Source organism: Equus quagga, chromosome 14, assembly GCF_021613505.1.
Source record: "Equus quagga isolate Etosha38 chromosome 14, UCLA_HA_Equagga_1.0, whole genome shotgun sequence".
Classification (NCBI taxonomy): Eukaryota; Metazoa; Chordata; class Mammalia; order Perissodactyla; family Equidae; genus Equus; species Equus quagga.
The window spans coordinates 28,990,589-29,016,352 of NC_060280.1; the positions used below are offsets into that span (position 1 = coordinate 28,990,589).

The window sequence follows — 25,764 nt, forward strand, 5'->3', positions numbered from 1 at the left end:
GGGGGACTGGGGGGAGAAAACTGAGAGGCCACGTGATAAACACAGTGCTCCTTCCTGGGAGCACCAGTCCGTGAAGATTGAAGGAATCGTTTTTATATTAAAGCAGTTTTATTATGGAGAATGCACAATTCACTTACATTTTTAAGACAGAACATGAAATTTCATGATTAGTAGGCTGCTTCTGATTTTGCTCTCAGGCCCCTTCCCCCACATATTCATGCTCCTCCACTTCAGGGTTATGCTGGTGGAAAAATGTGAGAAGCAAACTTTAGATATGTCACTTTGCCCTCCTCTTGGCCACTTTATGCATTCTTATATGTTCTCTTTTCCAAGTACATAGTTTTGAGTTAACAAAGAGGAAAGATGGGGTAATGACTGTAACAGTATGGTGAATATTTTAAAGTAACCAATGGCAAACACGAACATTGTTTCCAACTAGAAGTAAAGTCATGCTACGTAAAGAGTCAGACAAAAAGAGAGTCTCTTCTTTCCACTGAGACTTCTCATGGCTCATGGTAAGATGCTATGAGGGACAAAGGTGAAAAAAGATTTCCTCAAATCTTGTGCTTTGGATGCTCAAAGTACAAGGAAACCTGAAATAAAATCAATTGACCATCCATTTTTGTTAGTATGACTTTTTCCTCACCAGTTTCTAGAGCAATCTCAGAAAACAAGTGAATTGTAAAAGACAATAATAAATTAACACACAGTAGTATCCAGACAGACCAAAAAAAAAGGCTATGAAATAGACTTAACATTACTTCTTATAATGCCTAAATATTCTCACAATAACAAAATAACAAAAAGTCAATAAACAAACATAGTTTATGAATAAGTTTAAAGCATTCTGAATGAATACAGTTAAGATTTCTTATCAGTGAGGTAATAGGACAATAGCTTTTCACAGTAGCAGAATGTGGGAGGGCACCTAAGGGAAGAGGGAGGTAGAGAGAAAAAGGCATAAAATAAATTTGTCCAAGAGGAATTTGGATTTTTCAAGCATCACAAACATCAATGGAAAACATCTGAAAAAAGTACCAATAGCAGCAGTTCATAGAACAATGAAATTCTCCATTGAACTCCAGCTAATATCTTTGTTGCATCAACTCTAGAAGCAATCTTCTTAAGAAACAGGTGGTCTATTTCCTATATAAAGATATTCCAAAGTATCCAATCTCTTATAACCTCTATGAAGTTACTGAAGTAACTACATCCTGCAGAAGTTACTACATCCAAATAAGAATACCTAATATTTAAAACAAACCCCTCAAATATCCTATAATGCTTATACATTCTTCAAGATGAACAAAATCATGTTCAAGTCTCAATTTGCCAAGTTAAATTAAAAATACTATCAAGCAGGGCTTTATGCAGTGAATAAAGACTGCACTCATGCATCTACTACTCACCATATACAAAAACTGTCCTGGGAGCTAAGTTTTTCTAGATATGAAGTGAAACTCAAATGTTACTTTCAGTGCTCTTTATGACATCATCTTTGTTCCAACCTGAGTTTAAAAAAAAAAGTATTGGAAGGAACCTTACAAATCCATTTAGTATATAAACAGTTAAAATTTTTATTTTATTTTTTTAAAAAGATCACTATTCCCTCTTATTCTGTCCTCACTGGAGATGACGAACAGTTTGTCATACTATTTCTCACTTTGAGTCCCTCAATAAAAGACTCAAGTAATAAGTTAACACTTACTAAACTGTCTCTACAGCTTCCCCCTCCAGAGTTAAATGATCTTAATGCTTCAAGCTTTTTCTCAGCAGTCTTACTTCCAACTTACATTTTATTTCTCCTTATTTCTGCTATATCCTCCCCTCCCCAGTTCCCATACAATCCTAAGACACAACATCCTAGCAGGAATTGAATCAGTAAGAGGGGTACTTGTCTCACCTCCTAAAACTTGGCCTGTTTTTAGTGGTGCTAATAAAGGTAAACAGAAGGGTCACTATCTGCACATAATAACAAATAAACACAAGTAAACAACTTGCCCATAGCCAGTTTATTCCTTACTTTGAGGATGGTAAGTTTGCCCTTCACAAGAAGCATCTCCTTTGCCACCTTATTGACCTTTCTATTGTTTGTTAATTTCTACTGTTTATTTCTAATGTATGCTTTGATCTTGCCCCACTAACTCTTTCTTTTTCCCCAAAGCTCTAGAAAATCCCAGCTTTGATCTACACCTCAATGAGAATGCATTCATTTCCATGATATCGTTTATAAAGAAAAAGATAAACAACGTAGAGCCCATGGCTGAGACCCACTGGCCAGCACTTCTGTCTCTCCTGGTTAGGCTACTGAATTTATCCTGTTAGGCAAGTGTATATCTATGCTGTCAAGTTCACGTTAAATATCATGCTCAGCCAGATTCGAGAGCTTGGCTAGAATCAAATAATTTCCTAAACATTGTTAATTTTAGCTGGATTTTAAAATTTTTGTGGTAAGAATCCAAGCTTTACTAACTTTTCACCTTGATTCAGATGACTTAAATGTTGTATTACATTAACGCACTCAGAACTGTTCTCTTTATGATAGAACGACAATCGTGACATGGCTTTAGTGATTATGAATGGGCTATCATATCATTTTAGCTCCACTTTGTTCGTCAGTCACTGAAACAGATACTAAAACCAAATATACATATTTTATATATATATATATATATATATATAGCATTGTTCACACCTCTGTAGAATATAGGCCATTTACTAAATTACAATCTACATTCCTAAAAGCAAATTAAGCAAAAAATTCTACACATTTCTTCTTCAGTGCAAAGCCTCTGAAAACAAACTCATTCAGAAATACATTTAGCTAGCTATTATCTACAGCCATACAAGATCCAGCTATAAGAGAGTAAGCAACGAACAAATTAACAATAGTGGCAATACAATAATTTGAAAATTATATTTGGATTATATAGGTTCAACCAAATGTTAGCTGATAGTTGCAACAAACCAAACCGTGATTTAATACATATTCTAATCAGTTCAAATTGTGTATTATTATGATATTTTAGGAAGTAAATTCTCTAGTACCAGTTATCTCCCATAGGCAATTTGTTTAGAATAATTACACGCCAAGGCCTTGTTACTGTTACCTTTTAGCTATACTTCATGTGTTTAAGCTTTTGGTGAGCTACGCAGGACAAGATACACTTGAAGAGATTAAACAGCACTCCCCTATTATGTTTTTCTTAGAAGACTGCAGAATCAACCAAAGTGACCTTCCAAATTCTTTTTTCCATATTAAAAAAGATAAATAGTACTCTTGTGATCAGAAATTCTATAGAAGCCAGAAAGGTGTCAGGATAAACTGGACCTTAGTTTTAAAACACGTAGTTTTAGTGTTTCATAACACCCAAAACCTGGAGGTTTTATTTCTTAGTAAAATTAGCATTCCTTCATCTGATAAAGGAATAAATCTACTTATAAAAATGTAATTCAAAAGTTAAACTTTTAAATAAATTCAGAGCTCCTTTTTCAGTTCAGATTTTTTTCTTTACTTAAAGGCTGTGAGAACTGACAATTCTAACAGGAAGATCCTTAACTACAGTTATGTTGAGCCTGTTATTATTAAGATTTTTATTTACATTCATAAGATTTTAAAATCAGCAAACCTATTTGATACAGAGGGAAAGCACCTATCCAGTTTGGAAGATTTTCCTTAACTGTCTTAAAACTAACTGATTCAATTATATTCAATGCAGGAACACTGTTTCAGTTCACCCATACCCTGAGAAGGCACCAAGAAATCTGCTAAGAACAAAGCCTTTGGGAGCGTTGCCACTATTGTTTTATGTTCAGTAAACGTCAGAATTTTAAATACATACAATAAATTTACACTGCACCAAGAGCACCCAAAACAGGTGCTGAAACCACATAATGAAACATCCATTCTAAGCTAGAAATGCTAAATACCCTATTTCAAATACTCCAATTTGTAAGTTAATACCTGTGATGTAACAATGACACTTTTCCACAGTATTCTGGGAGCAATGCCATTTTCTTGCCAATTTTATGGATTAATTTCCTTAACCAACTCTACAATTATATAACATTTATCTGCTTTCTTTTAAAACCATGCTATACACAATTACAAGAATACAGAACTAAGCTTAATCACACTTTAATAAGAACACTCACTTTTGTAATGTTTTGTTTCTGTTAAACGTGTTACCATAATACTTTTAATGTAATGACTTTTGTTCAAGATTATGAAAACATTTGAATAATTTCTCTCCAGACCACTTCATTTCAAATTTACACAGTTTGTTTAGTCAGCCAACCAAAAAGAAAGACTATAAAAGCAAACAGATACTTGGCCAGATAAAATAGAGAGAAAGCTAACATGAGTTCAAACGCATGGAGTCCTTGGTAGTCCTGTTCCATACGCCAGTGCAAAGTAATGATGTCCTGGTGGGCACTAAACAGAACGCCAGATCAGGCCATTTTTGCTGGGCTCAAGAAAATTCTCAATCAAAGCCTCAATGAGTTTCTTCAGTTCCTCTTCTAGTAAGGCAGTGTCACTGAGGAGAAAGATTGAGAGTTTAGAAATTATTCTCATAGCCTTAAAATTTGCTTACATTGTTATGACTTTTTAAGAGGGCCTATACCTGATGGGATGACTAAGCAACTGGTAAACGAAAGAGAAATTCATTCAGTTAAAACAAAACAAAACAGGAGAAAGAACTAACACAGGTGGAGCAAAATGGCGGGGTGAGCTGACCCGGGATTCTCTCCCCTCCAAAATACAACAAAAAATTGGAAGAACTGAATTTCAGAGAATAAACATAATGCCAGCTCGTTAGAGACCTACAATACCAAGAAGGTGGAGATCATAAACCCTACTTACAGCCTCGGAGGCGCTGGAACAGTAGGAGAGAACATGGCTCCCTCCCCTAGAGTCTGCGATCCCTGTGGCGCGGGTTGGGAAGGAGCAGGGGAGGGGCTGCACGACCGGGGGATCATCCAGGACTCCTGCCCTGGTTCAGTGGAAACCCACTGACGGGGGGAAGCTTCCGTCTGCGTGGACCCCATAAACAAAGGGCCTTGGGAGACCAGAGAACAGAACTGATCTGAACCCAGAGCAGCGTGTGTAACAGCCCCTCCCCCCACAAAGCCAGTGGGCGCAGCCATCTTGTCCCAAGGTGGAGAGCTCACAACACGTGGCTCTCGACCCCCATCTAGTGGCGACAGGCTGTAACTGCAACCAAATTCTACCACCATGCGAAAAAACTGCTCCTCTACCATCCAGCAATTTACAAAAGCCCCAGACCAGAAGGAAAACAATAAAAACACAGAATTAAGTCCTGAGGATTTGGAATTAGGTAAACTAAGTGATAATGAGTTTAGAGCAGCTATAATCAAAAAACTCAATGAGGTAGAGAGAAAGATAGAGAAACAAGCCGAGTTCTGGAGTTACTTCACAAAAGAGTTTGAAATGATAAAGAAGAATCAAACAGAATTACTTGAGATGAAAAACACAATGGACCAGATAAAACAGAATACGGATTCCCTGAATGCCCGTGTAGACACCATAGAAGAGCAGAGTAACATAATTGAAGATAGACAGGCTGAATGGCTCCAGACAGAGGAAGAAAGAGAACTAAGAATTTAAAAAAAACGAGGAAAATCTCCGAGAGATAATGGATTCAATGAGGAGTAAGAACATAAGGATCATAGGAATTCCCAAGAATATGGAAAAGGAAAATGGAGCAGAAAGTGTGCTTAACGAAATTATTGAAGAGAACTTCCCAAATCTAGGGATCGACGGAGAAATGTGTGTAGAGGAGGGTTTTAGATCTCCTAGATTTGTCAATATAAAAAGAGCTACCCCAAGGCACATAGTAGTAAAATTGGCAAAAAGGAAAGATAAGGAAAAAATACTCAGGGAAGTAAGAAAAAAAAAAGAGAATAACCTATAAAGGAGCCCCTATCAGACTGTCAGCGGATTTCTCTACAGAAACCCTACAAGCTAGGAGAGAATGGAGTGACATATTCAAAGCTTTAAAGGATAAAAATCTTCAGCCAAGAATACTCTATCCAGCAAGAATTTCCTTCAGATATGAGGGAGAAATTAAATCTTTTCCAGACAAACAAAAGTTAAGGGAATTTGTAACCAAAAGCCCTCCATTAAAAGAAATCCTCAAGAAGACTCTCATACCTGAAAAAAGAAAAAAGGGAGAAAGGGGACACAATCCACAGACTAGGGAGACCAATGGATAGAACCAGAACAGGATAGCAATTATTCAATTATAGCATTAGGGTAAAGGTAAGGAAACTACCAAAGCAAGGACGATCTTATCACTCTAACTACAAATTAATAAGACGAGTTGGAATAAAAAATGAAAATAATTGTTTAGGAGGGGAAGAGCAAAGGGTCTAAATCAGTATTGGTCAAGTAAGTAAGAGACCACCAGAGAATAGACTATATTATACACGAGATTCTAAATACAAACTTCAAGGTAGACACTAAAATAAAGTACAGAACAGAGTCACAAATCATAAATAAGGAAAAATCCAAGAAACCCAGCATAAGAAATCGCAGTATTACATGGGTAGTCTAAAGCAAACAGGAAAAGAAATGCAGGAAAACAAGATAATGAGCGACAGACTGACAGCATTAAGTCCACATGCATCAATAATCACTCTCAATGTGAACGGATCGAACTCTCCAATAAAAAGACAGAGAGTGGCAAAATGGATTAAAGAACATGATCCAACGATTTGTTGCCTCCAGGAAACACACCTCAGCCCCAAGGACAAACACAGATTCAGGGTGAAGGGGTGGAGGACAATACTTCAAGCAAATAGCAAGGAAAAAAAGGCAGGTGTTGCAATTCTTATATCAGACCAAGTGGATTTCAAAATAAGACAGGTAAAGAGAGACACAGAGGGACAATATGTAATGATCAAAGGGACACTTCATCAAGAAGAAATAACACTTATAAATACCTATGCACCCAAGACAGGAGCACCAAGATTCATAAAGCAGCTATTAACAGACGTAAAGGAAAATGTTAAAAACAACACAATAATAGTAGGGGACCTCAACACCCCACTCACATCAACTGACAGATCATCCAGACAGAAAATCAACAAGGAAACAGTGGAGCTAAATGAAAAACTAAAACAATTGGACTTAATCGACATATATAGATCACTTCACCCTGAAAGAGCTGAATACACATTCTTCTCAAGTGCACATGGAACATTCTCAAGGATAGACCATATGTTGGGAAACAAGGCAAGCCTCTACAAATTAAAAAAAATTGAAATAATAACAAGCATCTTCTCCGATCATAGTGCTATAAGGCTAGAAATTAATTACAAGAAAAAAGCTGAGAAAGGCACAAAGATGTGGAGACTAAACAACACACTACTGAACAAGCAATGGATCATTGAAGAAATTAAAGAAGAAATCAAAAAATACCTGGAAACAAATGAAAATGATAGCATGCCATACCAACTCATATGGGATACAGCAAAAGCTGTATTAAGAGGAAAATTCATCGCAACACAGGCACATCTTAACAAACAAGAAAAATCCCAAATAAGCAACCTTAAAGCACACCTAACTGAACTAGAGAAAAAAGAACAAATGAAGCCCAAAGTCAGCAGATGGAGAGAAATAATAAAAATCAGAGCAGAAATAAATACTATTGAAACGAAAAAGGCAGTAGAAAGGATCAATGAGACAAAGAGCTGCTTTTTGAGAAGATAAATAAAATTGACAAACCCCAAGCCAGACTTACAAAGAAAAAAAGGGAGAAAGCTCAAATAAACAAAATCAGAAATGAAAGAGGAGAAATAACAACAGACTCTGCAGAAATACAACAGATTATAAGAGAATACTACAAAAAACTATATGCCAACAGAATGGATAACCTAGAGGAAATGGATAAATTCTTGGACTCCTACAATCTCCCAACGCTCACTCAAGAAGAGGCAGACAATTTGAGTGGACCAATCACAAGGAAAGAGATTGAAACAGCAATCAAAAACATCCCAAAGAATAAAACCCCAGGACCAGATGGCTTTCCTGGGGAATTCTACCAAACTTTCAGAGAGGATTTAACACCTATCCTTTTCAAGCTATTCCAAAAAATTAGGGAAGATGGAACACTTCCTAACACATTCTATGAGGCCAACATCACGCTGATAGCAAAACCTGACAAGGACACCGCGAAAAAAGAGAACTACAGGCCAATATCACTGATGAACATAGATGCAAAAATTCTAAACAAAATTTGGGCAACCTGAATTCAGCAATACATCAAAAGGATCATACATCATGATCATGGGGGATTCATACCAGGGACACAGGGATGCTTCAACATCCGCAAATCAATCAATGTGATACACCACATCAACAAACTGAGGAATAAAAACCACATGATCATCTCAATAGATGCAGAGAAGGCATTTGACAAGATCCAACAGCCATTTATGATAAAAACTCTGAACAAAATGGGCATAGAAGGAAACTGCCTCAACATAATAAAGGCCATATATGACAAACCCATAGCCAACATCATACTCAATGGGCAAAAACTGACCGCCATCCCCCTGAAAACAGGAACGAGACAAGGATGCCCTCTATCACCACTCTTATTTAACCTAGTACTGGAGGTCCTGGCCAGAGCAATCAGGCAAGAAAAAGGAATAAAAGGAATCCAAATAGGGAGGGAAGAAGTGAAACTCTCGCTGTTTGCAGACGACATGATCTTATATATAGAAAACCCCAAAGAATCCATTGGAAAACTGTTAGAAGTAATCAACAACTACAGCAAAGTTGCAGGGTATAAAATCAATTTGCATAAATCAGTAGCATTTCTATACTCCAGTAATGAACCAACAGAAAAAGAACTCAAGAACACAATACCATTCACAATCGCAACAAGAAGAATAAAATGCCTTGGGGTAAATTTAACTAAGGAAGTGAAGGACCTATATAATGAAAATTACAAGGCCTTTCTGAGAGAACTGGATGACGACATAAGGAGATGGAAAGACATTCCATGTACATGGATTGGAAGAATAAACATAGTTAAAATGTCCGTTCTACCTAAAGCAATCTACAGATTCAACGCCATCCCAATCAGAATCCCAATGACATTCTTTACAGAATTAGAACAAAGAATCCTAACATTCATATGGGGCAACAAAAGACCCTGAATTTCTAAAGCAATCCTGAGAAAAAAGAACAAAATGGGAGGCATCACAATCCCTGACTTCAAAACATACTACAAAGCTACAGTAACCAAAACAGCATGGTACTGGTACAAAAACAGGTGCGCAGATCAATGGAACAGAATTGAAAGCCCAGAAATAAAACCACACATCTATGGACAGCTTATCTTTGACAAAGGAGCTGAGGGCATACAATGGAGAAAAGAAAGTCTTTTCAACAAATGGTGCTGGGAAAACTGGAAAGCCACATGTAAAAGAATGAAAATTGATCATTCTTTTTCACCATTCACCAAAATAAACTCAAAATGGATCAAAGACCTAAAGGTGAGACCTGAAACCATAAGGCTTCTAGAAGAAAACGTAGGCAGTACACTCTTTGACATCAGTATTAAAAGGATCTTTTCAGATACCGTGCCTTCTCAGAGAAGGGAAACAATAGAAAGAATAAACAAATGGGACTTCATCAGACTAAAGAGCTTCTTCAAGGCAAATGAAAACAGGATTGAAACAAAAAAACAACCCACTAACTGGGAAAAGATATTTGCAAGTCATATATTTGACAAAGGCTTAATATCCATAATATATAAAGAACTCTCGCAACTCAACAACAAAACATCAAACAACCCAATCAAAAAATGGGCTGGAGACATGAACAGACATTTCTCCAAAGAAGATATACGGATGGCCAATAGGCACATGAAAAGATGCTCATCATCGCTGATCATCAGGGAAATGCAAATCAAAACTACACTAAGATATCACCTTACACCCATTAGAATGACAAAAATATCTAAAACTAATAGTAACAAATGTTGGAGAGGTTGCGGAGAAAAAGGAACCCTCATACACTGCTGGTGGGAATGCAAACTGGTGCAGCCGCTATGGAAAACAGTATGGAGATTCCTCAAAAAATTAAAAATAGAACTACCATACGATCCAGCCATCCCACTACTGGGTATTTATCCAAAGAGCTTGAAGTCAGCAATACCAAAAGTCCTATGGACCCCAATGTTTACTGCAGCATTATTTACAATAGCCAAGACATGGAAGCAACCTAAGTGCCCAGCAACAGATGAATGGATAAAGAAGATGTGGTACATATATACAATGGAATACTACTCAGCTGTAAAACAGAACAAAATCATTCCATTTGCAATAACATGGATGGACCTTGAGGGAATTACGTTAAGTGAAATAAGCCAGCAAGAGAAGGATAATCTGTGTATGACTCCACTCATATGAGGAATTTAAAATTATGGACTAAGAACAGTTTAGTGGATACCAGGGGAAAGGTGGGGTGGGGGGGTGGGCACAAAGGGTGAAGTGGTGCACCTACAACATGACTGACAAACATTAATGTACAACTGAAATTTCACAAGATTGTAACCATCATTAACTCAATAAAAAAAACCGAAAAAACAAAAAAACAAAACAAAGAGAGGGGCAATCACATACAAAAAAACACCATTATCACAAACTCATGTAGAACTGCATTAAAAGGAGTTCCTTGGTCCCTAATACATGGATGAGTTATAGGGCATCTAAAGATTTCTCCTGGGTCAGGCAGTTTAATGGCTTAGAACATCAATACCAGGTATTAAGATAAAATAGCTTCCTGAAACACTTTGAAGAATAGCCAGTATAGATATCACGGGGTGATATAGCACGTATTTCAAGTAGCAGAGGGAGGCACGGCTAAAAGAATGAGATGTCTAAAAGATAAATACACACTTACAAAGACGCCCTTCAAAGTCATCACCTGATGAGCTCTTGTTGCCCAAAACATTTCTAGGACAGCCTCTTTTAAACTGCCTTCACGGTCACTTTACAAGCTACACAACAAATCAGTTTTTATTACTTTAATAATAATTCTTCATTTTTAACCAAATATAGCATTACCCAATTTGGTTTAAACTTTGTTCGTTTGTTTGGTTTAAACAACTTCAGGAGGTCTTTTCTTCCCCCAAAGGAAATAAAATCTACTCTTAAACACAAAGATTTAGGGAAATACAAAATAATGTACCTTGGGCTCTGAAGGCAATTTCAAAAAATCGCCTTCCCAAAAATATATTGATCAATGACAACATCATAGGAGGTATTACTTTTAATAAGTTTAAATGGGCTTTGAATATATTTATTAAAGTCAAGTTAATTTAGTCACAATTCATAATGTTAAAAGGAAATAAATTGGGCAGATCAAGTCAAATCATATTAGATGTAGAAAATGAATATTTGGCAATAACCAAATTATTTGTTGATCATTTCTTTATACTCATCATATACTAGGTAAAACTCAGAGAGCATTCTCAGGAATATAAATTCACTAAAATTTAAAAATTCAATTCCCAAATGATGTAGCTGCTTTGAAAAGCAGTCTGGCAGTTCCTAAAAAGGTTAAACATAGAACAACCATACGACCCAGAAATTCCACTCCTAGATATATATCCCAGTGAAATGAAAACGTATGTCCACACGAAGACCTGTACACAAACGTCTGTAGCACCATTATTCATAAGAGCCAAACTGTGGAAACAACCCAAATGTCCATCACCTCAAAACTGGATTAAAAAAATGGGTATATCAATATAATGGAATATTACTGGGCCATGAAAATAAATTTTTTAAAAAAGCAATAAAGTACTGATTCATGGTACAACACAGAAACCTTGAAAACATTATGCTAAGTAAAAGATGTAAGTTACAAAGGATCACAGTGTATGATTCCATTTATATGAAATGTCCAGAATAAGCAAATCTACAAGGACAGATAGTAAGTTGGTGGTTGCCTGGGGCTAAGAGGGAGGGAAGGAAATGGGTTTTCTTTATGAGGTGATGAAAATGTTCTAAAATTGATTGTAATGATACCTGCACAACCCTGAATATACTAAAAACCACTGACTTACACGCTTTAAATGGATGAACTCTATGGTATGTGAATTCTATCTCAATAAAGTTTTTATATATATATTTAAAAAGCCAATCCTCACCTCTGCTCAGGTGATGCACACATCTCTGCGTAATACTTTATCTTTGGTTCTGTCCCGCTTGTCCGAAGAGTGGCAACACAGCCATTTTGGAAAGTAAATGTAATCATTTGGCTGTTTTTACTCACAGGCAGCACCTAGGCACAATTGTAACAACACCTTAATTGCACTTGGTACCTTTTTCATTTCAAGAGTTGTAAAATACATTCCCCTTACATAAGGTATCTAAGGTAGTCAAATTCAGTCAAAAACAGAAAGTAGAAGGGTGGTTGGCAAGGGCTGGGGGGAGGGGGGAATAGGGAAGTGTTTAATGGGTAGAGAGTTTCATTTTAGCAAGATGAGAAAGTTCTGGAGATCCTCTGCACGACAATGTGACCATAGTTAACACTACTGAACCATACATTTAAAAATGATTAAGATGGGAAATTTTATGTTCTGTGTTTTTCACCACAATTAAAAATAAAAAATATTTTAAAAAGAACTATAAAATACAAAAGAAGATTAAACACAAAATAATTCATAAATATACCATTTACTGGACATTTATAATAGTACAGGCATTAGGTTATATACTTTACATACATGAGCTCTGGGCCTCATCAATACTCCCACAAAGCAAGTATTACTGCCAATTTACGGACAAGACTCAGAGTAAACGACCCATGCAAGGTAACCAGCTGAGTGGCAGAGCAAGAAGCTGAAACCATGTCTGTCTGTATCCAGGTCCAAACTGCCTCTACATTTGCGAAGTGCTTTACAATTTCAAAGCTCTTTCACAGACAGTTTATCAATAGTCTCCAAAGCAATGTGCACATGTCCTAGAGGACAGGCAAAATAATCCACGTGGCACAAAAAATTTTTTATGTTTTTTACCTACACATTAAAAAAAGAAATGAAGCTTTCCTGACATTGAAGATGAATGGACACTGGCACTCTTCCTAGACGACAGAGCAGTCTGTGAAGGGATCTTGAGGGAACGGTGGGGGTTGTACTAGGACACAGGGGTTGACAGGGGTGCCTTCCCTGAGGCATCCCGAGCCTGGTCCTCTCCTTCAGATGCCTCTCTCGGTCAGGGGTACTATTCTACAGTAACTGCTGAAGACAGAGACCTTCCTCCCCTCTTTGTCACTCACAGACCATCAGCTGGCAAGTCCTGCATATTCCATCCTGTATTTAACTCCACTTTGTCCAGTCTCTCCATCACGACTGCTACTTTATTAAATGCAGGCTCCCATCGTCTATCATCTCAATTACTGAAATAGCATGCTAACTGACCTTCCTGCCTGGAAGCTTGCCCCCTCCACCAACTCGCTGTACATGTCATTCTTCCTCACACTCCATACTACAGTTGTGGAGAACTGCTTGCGGTTCTTTGAAGGCAAACATGCCTTCTCACCTCCAGACCTAGCATTTGCTACTCCTTTTGTTCCTGAAACAGCCTCTGTTCCTCCTACATCTGGATAACTCCTACTCATACTCTACAACTCAGCTCACAAAAGTCCTCTAGAAAGTCTTCCATAAGCCCCCCAAATCTGAGTAAGGGTCTTTCCCATCCTCTTCCATGGCACCCTATGCACCCCCTGGTAGCACTTAGCATTTTGTAAAGTAATCACTGTTGACTTGTCCATTTCCCCACTAGGCTCCCAAGTGCAGAAAGAGTGCCTTTGTCATTGCTGCATCCCCAGTGTGCTTGTGCCTGTGGCACAGAAGGATTTTGATAAATGCCTGTTGAACACACAGATGGATGACAGTCTGAATATGGAGAAGAACGAACTCAGGAAGACTTTGACACTTACCATGTGATCTTAGGGGATTAATAATATCTATACTACCTGCCTTACAAAATTGTTCTAAGAATCCATGGAGAACAGATAGAAAAGCACTTTGAATAACTAATATCATAAACTTTAAAGGGAGTTAAGAGGAAAAAGAGATCACACCAAGAACTACTCTAAGCACAGCAACATTAGAGAAATAAAAAGAAAGAAAAAATTTAGTTCTTCTCTTCAAGTAGTTTACAAAGACAGAAAAACAGATCCATACATACACGCACATACACAGAATACCAACAACTGGGAACCAATATTTGTTGACTGGATGAATATACACAAAAGGAATATGGGTAGTATTCTACACGAGAAGCTGCAGATTTCCCAAAATATATTATGCCCCTTGAATCCCGAGAAAACCACAGAATAATTGTAAGTGGAAACTTAGGCTAGTAATAGTCATAACAAATAGTCATGACAGAATAAATATGATCAGCAATCCATGGCATTTGAATATTTGTTGAGCACCCACCACCTAGGCAGAAGCTTTGAGAGGCGTAAACGCTATCAGAAATGGATCTGCCATGTACAACATAGTGATAACATCAGATAGAAAGTGATAAATGACGAGAGGAAGGCACAATATATAATGAAACCTCAGGAGGAAGATATCGGACTACGGGATCTGGATGGTATGTGGAGGAGGTGACACTGACCTTAAGTATTAAATAATGGCTAAAGTATGGACCTGCAGTAGTAGGAAGAAAAGGTAGACTGAGGAAATAGCTTGAGAGAAATAGAAAAAATGTGTGTATGTAAGAAACTGTAAGTTGTTCTATCTGGCTGGAGGTGTAGGGAATAAGGTAGAAAAGGGAAGTTACAACTAGAAATATGCATAGCTTTGAAATTATAGGCTTTTAGGCTTTATTTTCAATATTATTTAGCATCATTATACATTCTCCCTCCCTCCTGCCCTTTCTCTTTCTGTCTCTCTGTCTTTCTCATTCTCCTTCCCATTTCCACAACCCTAGGGGGAAGCACACACTTGGGGCGTGATAAGGACAGACTCAAAGAGACACTTAGTGGACTTACAACTGCCCTGGAGAAAAACAATGGATCCTAGTTTCAAGAAACGCACAGGCTTGAACTTCCACTACTTCACTATAGTGTGAATTATTATAAATTGTTAAATACTTTTTTTAAAAAAAGCATACTTACTGATTTCTTATTAGGCTGGCTGCTGTCATACCCAGTGGTAACGTCCCGTATATGCAAAATAGCAAATGTTCCACAAAATTTTGGATATTCTTTTGGAGAATCAAAATTGCGAAGCCTTTCAAATATACTTTTGATGGTAGGTGGATCATAACACAAGAAATACGAAGTTTTTGAAAGATGATAACCATATCTGCACAAAGGTTTAAAGTGTTAAAATCAGATTTCAGATAACTCTTTAAAAAAGTGTATATTAAAGATAAGCCTATTATAGTATTATGAAGAAAGTGGCAGACAATTTTAGTACTTTTGAAAAAGGACTATTTCTCAAAAACAAATTTAGAAAGCTAAAAGTAGGACAAAAAAATAAAAAATTTAGCATGTGAAATTCGTAACAGTAAAACTTACTTTTCATAAATCTTAATCAGTTGCTGTGTCAATGTTATATTCACGGTTTCCAGGTAAGATGCCATCTCAGCAACAACAACGGCCGCACTCACCCCATCTTTATCCAAAACCGAAGTTCCACACAGAAAACCTGAGAATTAAAAAAACTTTTAAAAACGAGCAAAACTTAAAGCTATAATAATTTCAATAGTTTGACATTTCTTCAGAGGGACCAATGAATTTAAAAGCCTAGTAATAATTGAAACCCACTGATACCGAAGGTATTAGGGGACCTTTAAGGGTTTTTTTTTTTTTTTTCTGATAAGAAATGCATCTACACATTTCTGAGTTCTCTGTGGTTTTTACAACTCAAAATGCAAAACCAGAAGACAAAAATTCGTCTCCATAAAATTACTACATTTAAAAAATGCTCTCATTCAAATTTCAAATATTTTAATATTTACTACATACCAATAGACTCTTCAAATGAAAAAAGGACTTCTTTCCCATTCTCCAGGAGGTTTTTTATCCTACTTCCAATCCATTTAAAACCTGGTAATGTTTCCTGAAATGCAGAAGAGGCCACTCTAGTTAAGTGACTCTCTCATAAATACATATTAGAGAAAAGCTTGTCACTAAATGCACATAACACTCTCAGAAATCTTCTGTTATGGTCTTCGTTCCACAAAGATTTACACAGTGGCAAACACACAGTCATAAAGTGCATGGATACACACAGTGCTATGACTGATGACCTACTATTTATCGAGCACACTAATAGGTGATTTATACCAAATATAATCCAGTATTTATAACTGACGATGCATATTGTCACAAAGTAACATAAATACACACGTATTATGATCATCTATTATTTATCAACCACTGTAACAGGTTCTTTACATCATTATCTTTTTTTAATGCTCACAACTGTTGCTGAAACAAGAGGCTCAGAGATTCAACAATTTGCCCCAAATTATGCTGCATATAAGAGATGGAGCCAGGATTCAATTACCCTGCTTCTCAGAAATTGTCCTTTAAACTGTGTCATAAGCACTAATATAAAAATACCCATAAAGGTTGTGATTTAGTCCTCCTGAAAAATCAAAGGCCATAAAGCTTTTTAATGATGCACTTACAACATTATCACAACATATGCTTGAACCAAGCGTGCCTTACCCTAACACGATGGCCTAAATAAAACCATCAAGAACGTTACTAAGTTCTTCTTTGATCATTAGATTTGAGGACTTGTCATCTGATGAGCTACTGTTCACTTTAAAGACACAAACTGTTTTAGAGTCAAGAGAAGGTGTGTGATACACACTGACTGTGGAGTTCATCATTACTAATTTAAGATTGCTCCTTCACTGCTCTACCTTCTCACTAGGAAAAAAAAGATAAATAAAAGCCCAAAACCGCTGCCGCCCCCACCCTCCACCCCCAACAACAAAAACAAGGAAGCAAATTTATAACAATGGTCTTCGGAATCATGTTCTTTTTTCTCTTTTGTGCTCATTATACATTTTTCTTGCCGTAGATATAAAAGAGGAAAATGTTAACATTACCATAATTCAGAATCTTAGGCTTAATAAATTTTCAATTTCTTCTGTTTTGCTATTTGTATTTTAGAAAATCTGAGATTGAAAGTTCTACTTCATTAAGACAGGTACCATTTTCTTTTATTCAGCCAATTAGTGTTAAGACCGTAGCTTGATTGTGGCTCAAGAAAAATGCCCAGAGATGACATTTTCACTGACATTTGGCAAAGATGGCAGAGGAAAAGCAACTTAAGTGGCATTAGTCCCAGCAGCTGTACAAACGGTCAGGTTAACTTCCTGAGGTTCACAAAGGTTAATGATCTGTGCTGAGAGAGTCATTATTTTTTTTTTTTTGGATGTAGAATCATTAGATAAATTGGCAATTTAGAAGACTACTTAAGGTTTCTTAAGATTTGAACTTGAAGAGCCTAAACAAGCGGTCGATGACACCAGACAACTCTCTGGAGTGGAGTTTATGTGACTGATGAGGTCACAAGGAGTCAGATTTCTCAGTATGAAAACCAGATGTTGTATGGAATAACAAGCATTAATGCAAGTTTTAGAGAACATCTTATCTTAGTTTCAGAAATTCACATACTGGATGAATTTGTCTCAAGGTGTCTAAACTATCAAAAAGATTAAGCAAGTGTTAACAGAATCAGAAAAAAAGGGGGAATTATAAATGAGATCAATAAGTCAGTTTTGGTGGGAAGATGGCTTTAATTTATAGAAATAGGTTTAGAAAAGTAGCACACAGATATTAACTATTCTTACTTCAAAATGAAATCCTTCTTTAAGGGCAATCGCCTTCAGAATTTTGGAAGAGACTGTGGTGGCTAACATATAAATGTTCTTCACATCAGCATTTCTTGATTTATTTTTCCTCCAGCAATCAAACATCCACCACCCAAACAATGCTGCCAACTCGTTGCCTGTGAAAACTTTCCAATTACCACTGTAGAGAGAATGAAAATTCAAGTCAAGATCTTATAACTTCTCATGAAAACTTCTTGACCCTAAGGCCTACAAATTACCATCTTCCACACAGGAAAACCCAAAAACTACTGGATGAGATTTTTGAGAAAACATTTACTATTGCTTTTCTAACTGACAAGGGGTGAGCTTAGGGTAGAAATGGTAGCAACATCTTCTGAAAAATTATTACATTGTTACTTTTACTCTCCTACTTAATGAGAAAAAGGTTATAATCTGATGTCCTTTTTAGGTAAGGACATTTGTCAAAACATTATAATGGCAAAAACACATAGCAACCCAAAGTACTAAGATTAGGAAATGACTACATTGATAAAGTAATCTGTTGGGATATTATGTCATTTAAAAAACTGATATTTAAAACAATATTTAAGGATAGAGAAAAATACTCACAATACAATATTAAGTGGAAAATAATCAAGAGATAAAACCAGGGTCAGCCCCAGTGGCCTAGTGGTTAAGTTTGATGCGCTCTGCTTTGGCGGCCTGAGTTTGGTTTCTGGGCGCAGGTCCACACCACCTGTCAGTGGCCATGCTGTAGTGGCGGCCCACATACAAAACAGAGAAAGACTGGCAACAGGTATCAGCCCAGGGCGAATCTTTCTCAGAAAAAAAAGATCTGAAACCATATCTAGTATTATCACAATTTTATAAAAACAAATATATCAAATATTTGAATAGAAAAAACATAGAAAGGAAATGTCAAAATATCAACCTAGGTGGTTATCTCTGGATAGTGGGACTTACAGGAGATTTATTTTCTTATTTTTTTATTACTTCCAACATAAGACTTAAAATCAAAAACTGCTTTTCAAAGTTTAAGCTTTTAATCAAATAACAGGTTCTACTTACTTCTCCTGAAGTTCTGCCACGGCCAGTCGGTCTGCATCAGGATCTGTGGCTAGCACGACCCGAGCATTTTCTTTCTCTGCCAGTCTCAAAGAGAGTTCCTGAAACAGTGACCCAAAAAGCTGGATTGCATTGAAAATGTGAAATTCAATGTCAATATTCCTAAATGTAGGAACGATGTTAGTGACATGAATTTTAGAAGGAATATAGTTTAGCTGAATTTAAAATAAGCCTAGAAGTAGGGATATCCGCCACAGAGATTTCAAACAAAACAGAATATACGGCTCCAATATAATCTAAAAGACGTAAACTAAAGCGGTTTCTGCTTTTGTAAGTAATATTAGAATGGTCAATCAGTTCTATCTATTCAATGAAGTTTAATATACTACTAATAATTTAAATATAGAAAAAAAAATACCAGCACAGATTCTCCTTCTTCAGGATTTGGGCATTTAACAGTAGAAAAGTCTGGATCAGGATCTTTTTGTTCTGGTACTGGAATTGGAGGCTTAAAACCAAACACTTGAAAGGCCAACTGCACATAGTCATGTCCGACCCCATGAAAAGAGGAATGTACAAATTTCAAGGTGGTCTGTGAGTTTAATTCCCTGTAAAGGAAAGTCATCATTCAATTAATATCATAAAACTCATTACTTGTGATATAATTAAAATAAGCTAAAGAAAAAGCTAAAATAAATTTCATAGGATAGGGAAAATATACTCAGCAAGCCAGGATGCTTTCTAGCAATAGTGTTAGCTATTTATGGAATAGTTACGGAAATACAGAAATAGGTAGGAAAAAATCAAATTTTAGAGGAAATTTCCTGATCTTATACAGAGAGAATACATATATTTAACTATAATTTTTAACAGTTTTATTGAGAGGTTATTAATATACTATACAATTCATCCATTTAAAGTGTACAGTTCAATGGTTTTCACTATATTCACAGAGTTATTCAACCATAACCACAGTCAATTTTAGAACATTCTCACTACCCCAAAAAGAAACTGCACCCCATAGCCACTTCCCCCAACCCTCCCATTCCTCCTGGCCATAGGCAACCACTAACATACTTTCTGTCTGTTTCTGTCTCTACAGATTTGCCTGCTCTGGAGATTTCATATAAACAGAATCATAGAATACATGGTCCTTTGTGACTGGCTTCTTTCACTTAACATGCATAATATTTTCAAGGTTCATCCATGGTCTAGTATGTACCAGTATTTCATTTCTTTTTACTGCTGAACAATATTTCATTGTATGGATATACCACATTTTATTTATCCATTCATCAGTTGATGGATATTTGGGTTATTTCCACTTTTTGACTACTAACTACTACGAATAGTACTATGTAGCTATAAATTTAATATAATGAGCAGTTAACACTTTCTTATTCTTATTTCTTCCCTTTATTTGTTAATCTTATTCTAAGGTAATAGTATACTCCCATTTGGATACCTGTAAAAACAGATCTTTTTCAGATCTTCCATGTATCTCCTGCAAATGTCCTGCAGAGGATCTCTCTTCAGTGGGCTAGTATTCACCAAATTATCATTCCAGGAACCATGCCAGGGCTCCACACATTCTTCTATACATTTCAGAATTTCTTTATCATGAGGAGATGTGATCTGAGCACCGTTCTCCCAATAAACCTAAATGATAGGTAAATACAGCTATAAATATTTGAAATGTTGGCCAGATGTTTTCTTAGTTACAGCAGAGATATGTGACTTTAAAAAGAAGAATACCAACTTAATCAAGTAGAAAATGTCAACATGAGACTAACTTAATAAATACTAAAGGATATTGATGGCAATGATTCCACAGACTCTTCCATAAAATGATCATGTATTATTTTCTCTTTTAGAAGTATACTTTAATAACAATACATATATATACATAGTATGTATATATACTGTATATATTACATACATATGTATATATTATATGTTATTATGTTATATTATATAATATTATTATATAATTTTATTATTTTTATAATTATGTATTTTTATATTTATATATAATTAATATAATTTATACATAATTTTATATATAAATTTTATATTTATATATAATTATATATATCTTTTCTATTATATATAATTTTTATAATTATACATATTATTATATTATATATTATATAACATATATGTTATAATATGTATATACTATATATGTTAATATATATTATATATATTATATACATATTATGTGTATATATATACACATAACAATAACATACATAACAAAGATAATCTAAGAAACCATGAAATATCCATAGAACTTGAGACTACGAAATTTAAGCATTATAAAGTGGTTCTAAGAAATCATTTTTCAGTTATAAATTAAAGTAGAATTTATGTCACATCAAATTAAATATCGGGAAAGACAGTTAATATGTTCATTATTCCCTCTACATTTCAATATACGAATTTTCAGTATTTAATAAAAATATATTTCATTAAGTTGTCAGTTTGTCAAGTAGCTTGATCAACAAGACAGGAACAGTTAACAAAAAAAGCAAGAAAATGTACTACTGTAATTTACAGGATCTCAAAGTCAAAAGGGCACTGCTTAGAGACTCTCTCTAAGCAGGCATACCTCATTTGATTGTAGTTTTCTTTACTGTGCTCTGTAAAATTGGCGTTTTCTACAAATTGAAGATTTGTAGTTAAACCTGCATCTAAGCAAGCCTATCAGCACCATTCTTCCAACAGCATTTGCTCACTTCATATCTCTGTGTCACGTTTTGGTATTTCTCACAATATTTCAAACTTTTTCATTATTATCATATTATTATGGTGATCTGTGATCAGTGATCTTTGATGCTACTACTGTAATTGTTTTGGGGTGCCATGAATCGTGCACGCATAAGACGGTGAACTTAATTGATAAATGTTTCGTGTGTTCTGACTGCTCCATTGACTGGCCATTCTCCCATCTCTTTCCCTCTCCCTGGGCCTCCCTATTCGCTGAGACACAATAATATTGAAATTAGGCCAATTAATAACACTACAACGGTCTTTAAGTTTGCAAGTGAAAGGAAGAGTCACCTGTCTCTTACTTTAAATCAAAAGCTACAAATGATTAAGCTTAGTGAAGAAGCCAGGTCGAAGGCCACTGAAAGCTAGGCCTCTTGCGCCAAACAGCCAAAGAGTGAATGCAAAGGAAAAGTCCTTGAAAGAAATTAAAAGTGCTACTCCAGTGAACACCAAAATGATAAGAAAGTGAAACAGCCTTATTGCTAACATGGAGAAAGTTTCAGTGGTCTGGATAGATCAAATTTGCCACAACCCTCCCTTAAGTCAAAGCCTAATCCACAGTAAGACCCTAACTCTCTTAAATTCTATGAAAGCTGAGAGAGGTGAGGAAGCTGCAGAAGAAAAGTGTGAAGGTAGCAGGGGTTGGTTCACGAGGTCCAAGGAAAGAAGCCATCTCCGTAACATAAAACTGCAAAGTGAAGCAGCATATGCTGATGTAGAAGCTGCAGCAAGTTATCAAGAAGATCTAGCTAAGATAATTAATAAAGGCAGCTACACTAAACAATGGATTTTCAATGTAGGTGAAACTGCCTTCTATTAGAACAAGATGCCATCTAGGACTTTCATAGCTAGAGAGCAGAAGTCAATGCTTGGCTTCAAAGCTTCAAACAACAGGCTGATTCTCTCGTTAGGGGCTAATGCAGCTGGTGACTTTAACTTGAAGCCAATGTTCATTTACTACTCCAAAAATCCTAGAGCCCTTAAGAACGATGCTATACCAACTCTGCCTGTGCTCTATAAACGTAACAACAAAGCCTGGATGACAGCACATCTGTCTACAACATGATTTACTGAATATTTTAAGCCCACTGTTGAGACCTACTGCTCAGAAAAAGATTCCTTTCAAAATATTACTGCTCATTGAGAATGACCTGGTCACCCAAGAGCTCTGATGGAGATACACAAGATGAATGTTGTTCATGCCTGTTAATACAACATCTATTCAGCAGCCCATGGATCAAGGAGTAATTTCAACTTTCAAATCTTATTTAAGAAATACATTTTTTTTTTTTGAGGAAGATTAGACCTGAGCTAACTGCTGCCAATCCTCCTCTTTTTGCTGAGGAAGACTGGCCCTGAGCTAACATCCATGCCCATCTTCCTCTACTTTAATGTGGGACGCCTACCACAGCATGGCTTGCCAAGCAGTGCCATGTCCCCACCCGGGATCCAAACTGACGAACCTCAGGCTGCCGAAGTGGAAGGTGCACACTTAACCACTGTGCCACTGGGCCGGCCCCTAAGAAATACATTTTGTAAGGCTACAGCTGCCATAGACAGTGATTAGTCCGATGGATCTGGGCAAAGCAATTCAAAAATCTGGAAAGGATTCATTATTCTACATACCATTAAGAACATTCATGATTCATGTGAAGAGGTCAAAATATCAACATTAACAGGAGTTTGGAAGAAGCTGATTCCAGCCCTCATGGATGATTTTCAGGGGCTCGAGACTTCAGTGGAGGAAGTAACTGCAGATGTGGTGAAAATAGCAGGAGAATTGGACTTAAGAGTAGAGCCTGAAGATGTGACCAAACTGCTGCAATCTCATGATGAAATTTAGGAGTTTGTTTCTCATGGACGAGCAAAAAAAAGTGGTTTCTTGAGATAGAACCTACTCCTGGTTAAGATGCTGTAAAGATTGTTGAAATGATAAAAAAGTATTCAGGATATTACATAAACTTAGCTGATAAAGCAGTGGCAGGGTTTGAGAGGACTGACTCCAATCTTGAAAGATGTGCTACTGTAGGTAAAATGCTATTAAACAGCATCGTGTGCTACAGAGAAATCATTTGTGAAAGGAAGAGTCAATTAGTGCAGCAAACTTCTTTGCTGTCTTATTTTAAGAAACTGCCACAGCCACCCCAATCTTCAGCAACCACCACCCTGATCAGTCAGCAGCCATCAACATCGAGGCAAGTCCCTCCACCAGCAAAAAGATTACAACCCACTGAAGGTTCAGATGATTGTTAGCATTTTTTAGCAATAAAGTACTTTTAAACTAAGGTATGTACGTTGTTTTTTTAGACATGTCATTGCACATTTAACAGACTACAGTATAGAGTAAACATAACTTTTATATGCACGGGAAACCAAAAAATTCATGTGATCCGCTTTATTGCGATATTTGCTTTATTGTAGTGGTTTAGAACTGAACCTGTGGTGATATGAGCAACATGGTGGAATAAGCTCTCCCACTGAACTCTCCTCTCCACAATATAACGAAAAAGACATTCATATTCCAACAGAGAACATCCACACCACACAAAATATGTCTGAGAGACCCACGCAGCCATATGTTGGAAGGTGGAGAGGCTGGAGCCCCCCTTAAAGGAGGTGGAACGGGGTAAGAGAAAGTGTTTCTCCCTCTCCAAAAGACTGCAATCCAGGGATTACACGAAGGCCCCGAGAAGGAAGGAAGTGGGGAAGGGGCACCCATTCATGGGAACATCAAAGATCCCTAAGGTCCCTCACAGCCTAGGGGGAAGCCCCCTACTGAGGTGAAAGCTACCATGGGGGTGACTTCATCAAGCCAACACCCCAGGAGACCAGATAGTGAGGGCAGAGCAGGAACGCCCTGAGAGCATGCAGAATAAAGTGCCCCTCCCCTCACCAGCGCCAGCTCCTGGGCCTGGGATGCTGGCAGAACACACAGGGCTCAGAATACGCAGCTCTTGAACCCCATCCAGTGGCAATAGGTGGTAACTACGACCAAATAATACCACAGTGCACAAGAACAGAGCCACACCCTCTAGCGGTATCAAAAATTACATTAAATCTCCAGGACAGAAAGAAAATGACAAGGACTCAGAAACCAATCCTGAAGACACAGAAATATATAATTTAAATGACAGAGAATTCAAGATAGCTATCATCAAAAAACTCAGTAAGTTAAAAGAGAATATAGACAAACAATTTCACGAGTTTAGGAGCTACTTCATAAAAGAGATTGAAAGTATAAAGAACCAATCAGAAATAGTGGAGATGAAAGAAACAATGGATGAGATAAAACAAAATATGAATTCCCTAAATGCTCAAGTGGATAACATCAAGGAGCAAATCAGCATAACTGAAGATAAGACATATTGAAATGCTCCAGATAGAGGAGGAGAGAGAACTAAGAATAAAAAGAAATGAAGAAAGTCTCTGAGAAATATCTGACTCAATTAGGAAATGCAACATAAGAATTATAAGTCTTCAAGAGGGAGAAGAGAAGAAGGGAGCAGAAAGTTTGTTCAAAGAAATAATAGCAGAGAACTTCCCAAACTGGGGAAAGAGATGGAAATCCATGTGGAAGAGCCTACCAGATCTCCTATATATGTCAATGTGAAAAGACCTACTGCAAGGCTTAAAGCAGTGAAACTGGCACAAGTAAATGACAAAGAAAAAATACTAAGGGCACCAAGGTAAAAGAAAATAACCTAAACAAAGGAACCTCTATCAGGCTTTCAGCAGATTTCTCTGCAGAAACCTCACAGGCTAGGAGAGACTGAAATGACATATTCAAATCTTTGAAGCACAAAAACTTTCAGCCAAGAACACTCTATCCAGCGAAAATATCCTTGAGATATGATGGAGAAATAAAAACCTTCCCAGATAAACAAAAGCTAAGGGAGTTTGTAGCCACAAGACGCCCCCTACAAGAAATCTTCAAGATGGCCCTCATACCTGAAAAAAAAAAGGGGGGATAAAGGGCTTACAAAGCCTGGAGTAAGGAGATAAATAGGTAGACAAAAATCAGAAAATTGTAGCTATACATCAGAACAGGTT

General features: G+C 36.6%; 1 protein-coding gene across 1 annotated transcript in view; it reads right to left on the minus strand.

Moving 5' to 3' along the window:
* Positions 1-4,122: 4,122 nt before the first annotated feature.
* The window catches only part of PGM2L1 (phosphoglucomutase 2 like 1), a 64,015-nt gene continuing 42,373 nt past the window's right edge, over positions 4,123-25,764 (minus strand). Inside the window, exons 7-15 of the mRNA XM_046638419.1 lie at positions 20,408-20,601; positions 19,361-19,550; positions 18,946-19,043; positions 17,875-18,055; positions 16,031-16,124; positions 15,581-15,710; positions 15,176-15,365; positions 12,192-12,325; positions 4,123-4,538 (exon numbers count right to left, since the gene is read on the minus strand). Of these exons, the coding sequence (XP_046494375.1) occupies positions 4,436-4,538; positions 12,192-12,325; positions 15,176-15,365; positions 15,581-15,710; positions 16,031-16,124; positions 17,875-18,055; positions 18,946-19,043; positions 19,361-19,550; positions 20,408-20,601 (1,314 nt within the window). The 3' untranslated portion in view covers positions 4,123-4,435. The remainder of the gene's footprint in view (positions 4,539-12,191; positions 12,326-15,175; positions 15,366-15,580; positions 15,711-16,030; positions 16,125-17,874; positions 18,056-18,945; positions 19,044-19,360; positions 19,551-20,407; positions 20,602-25,764) is intronic.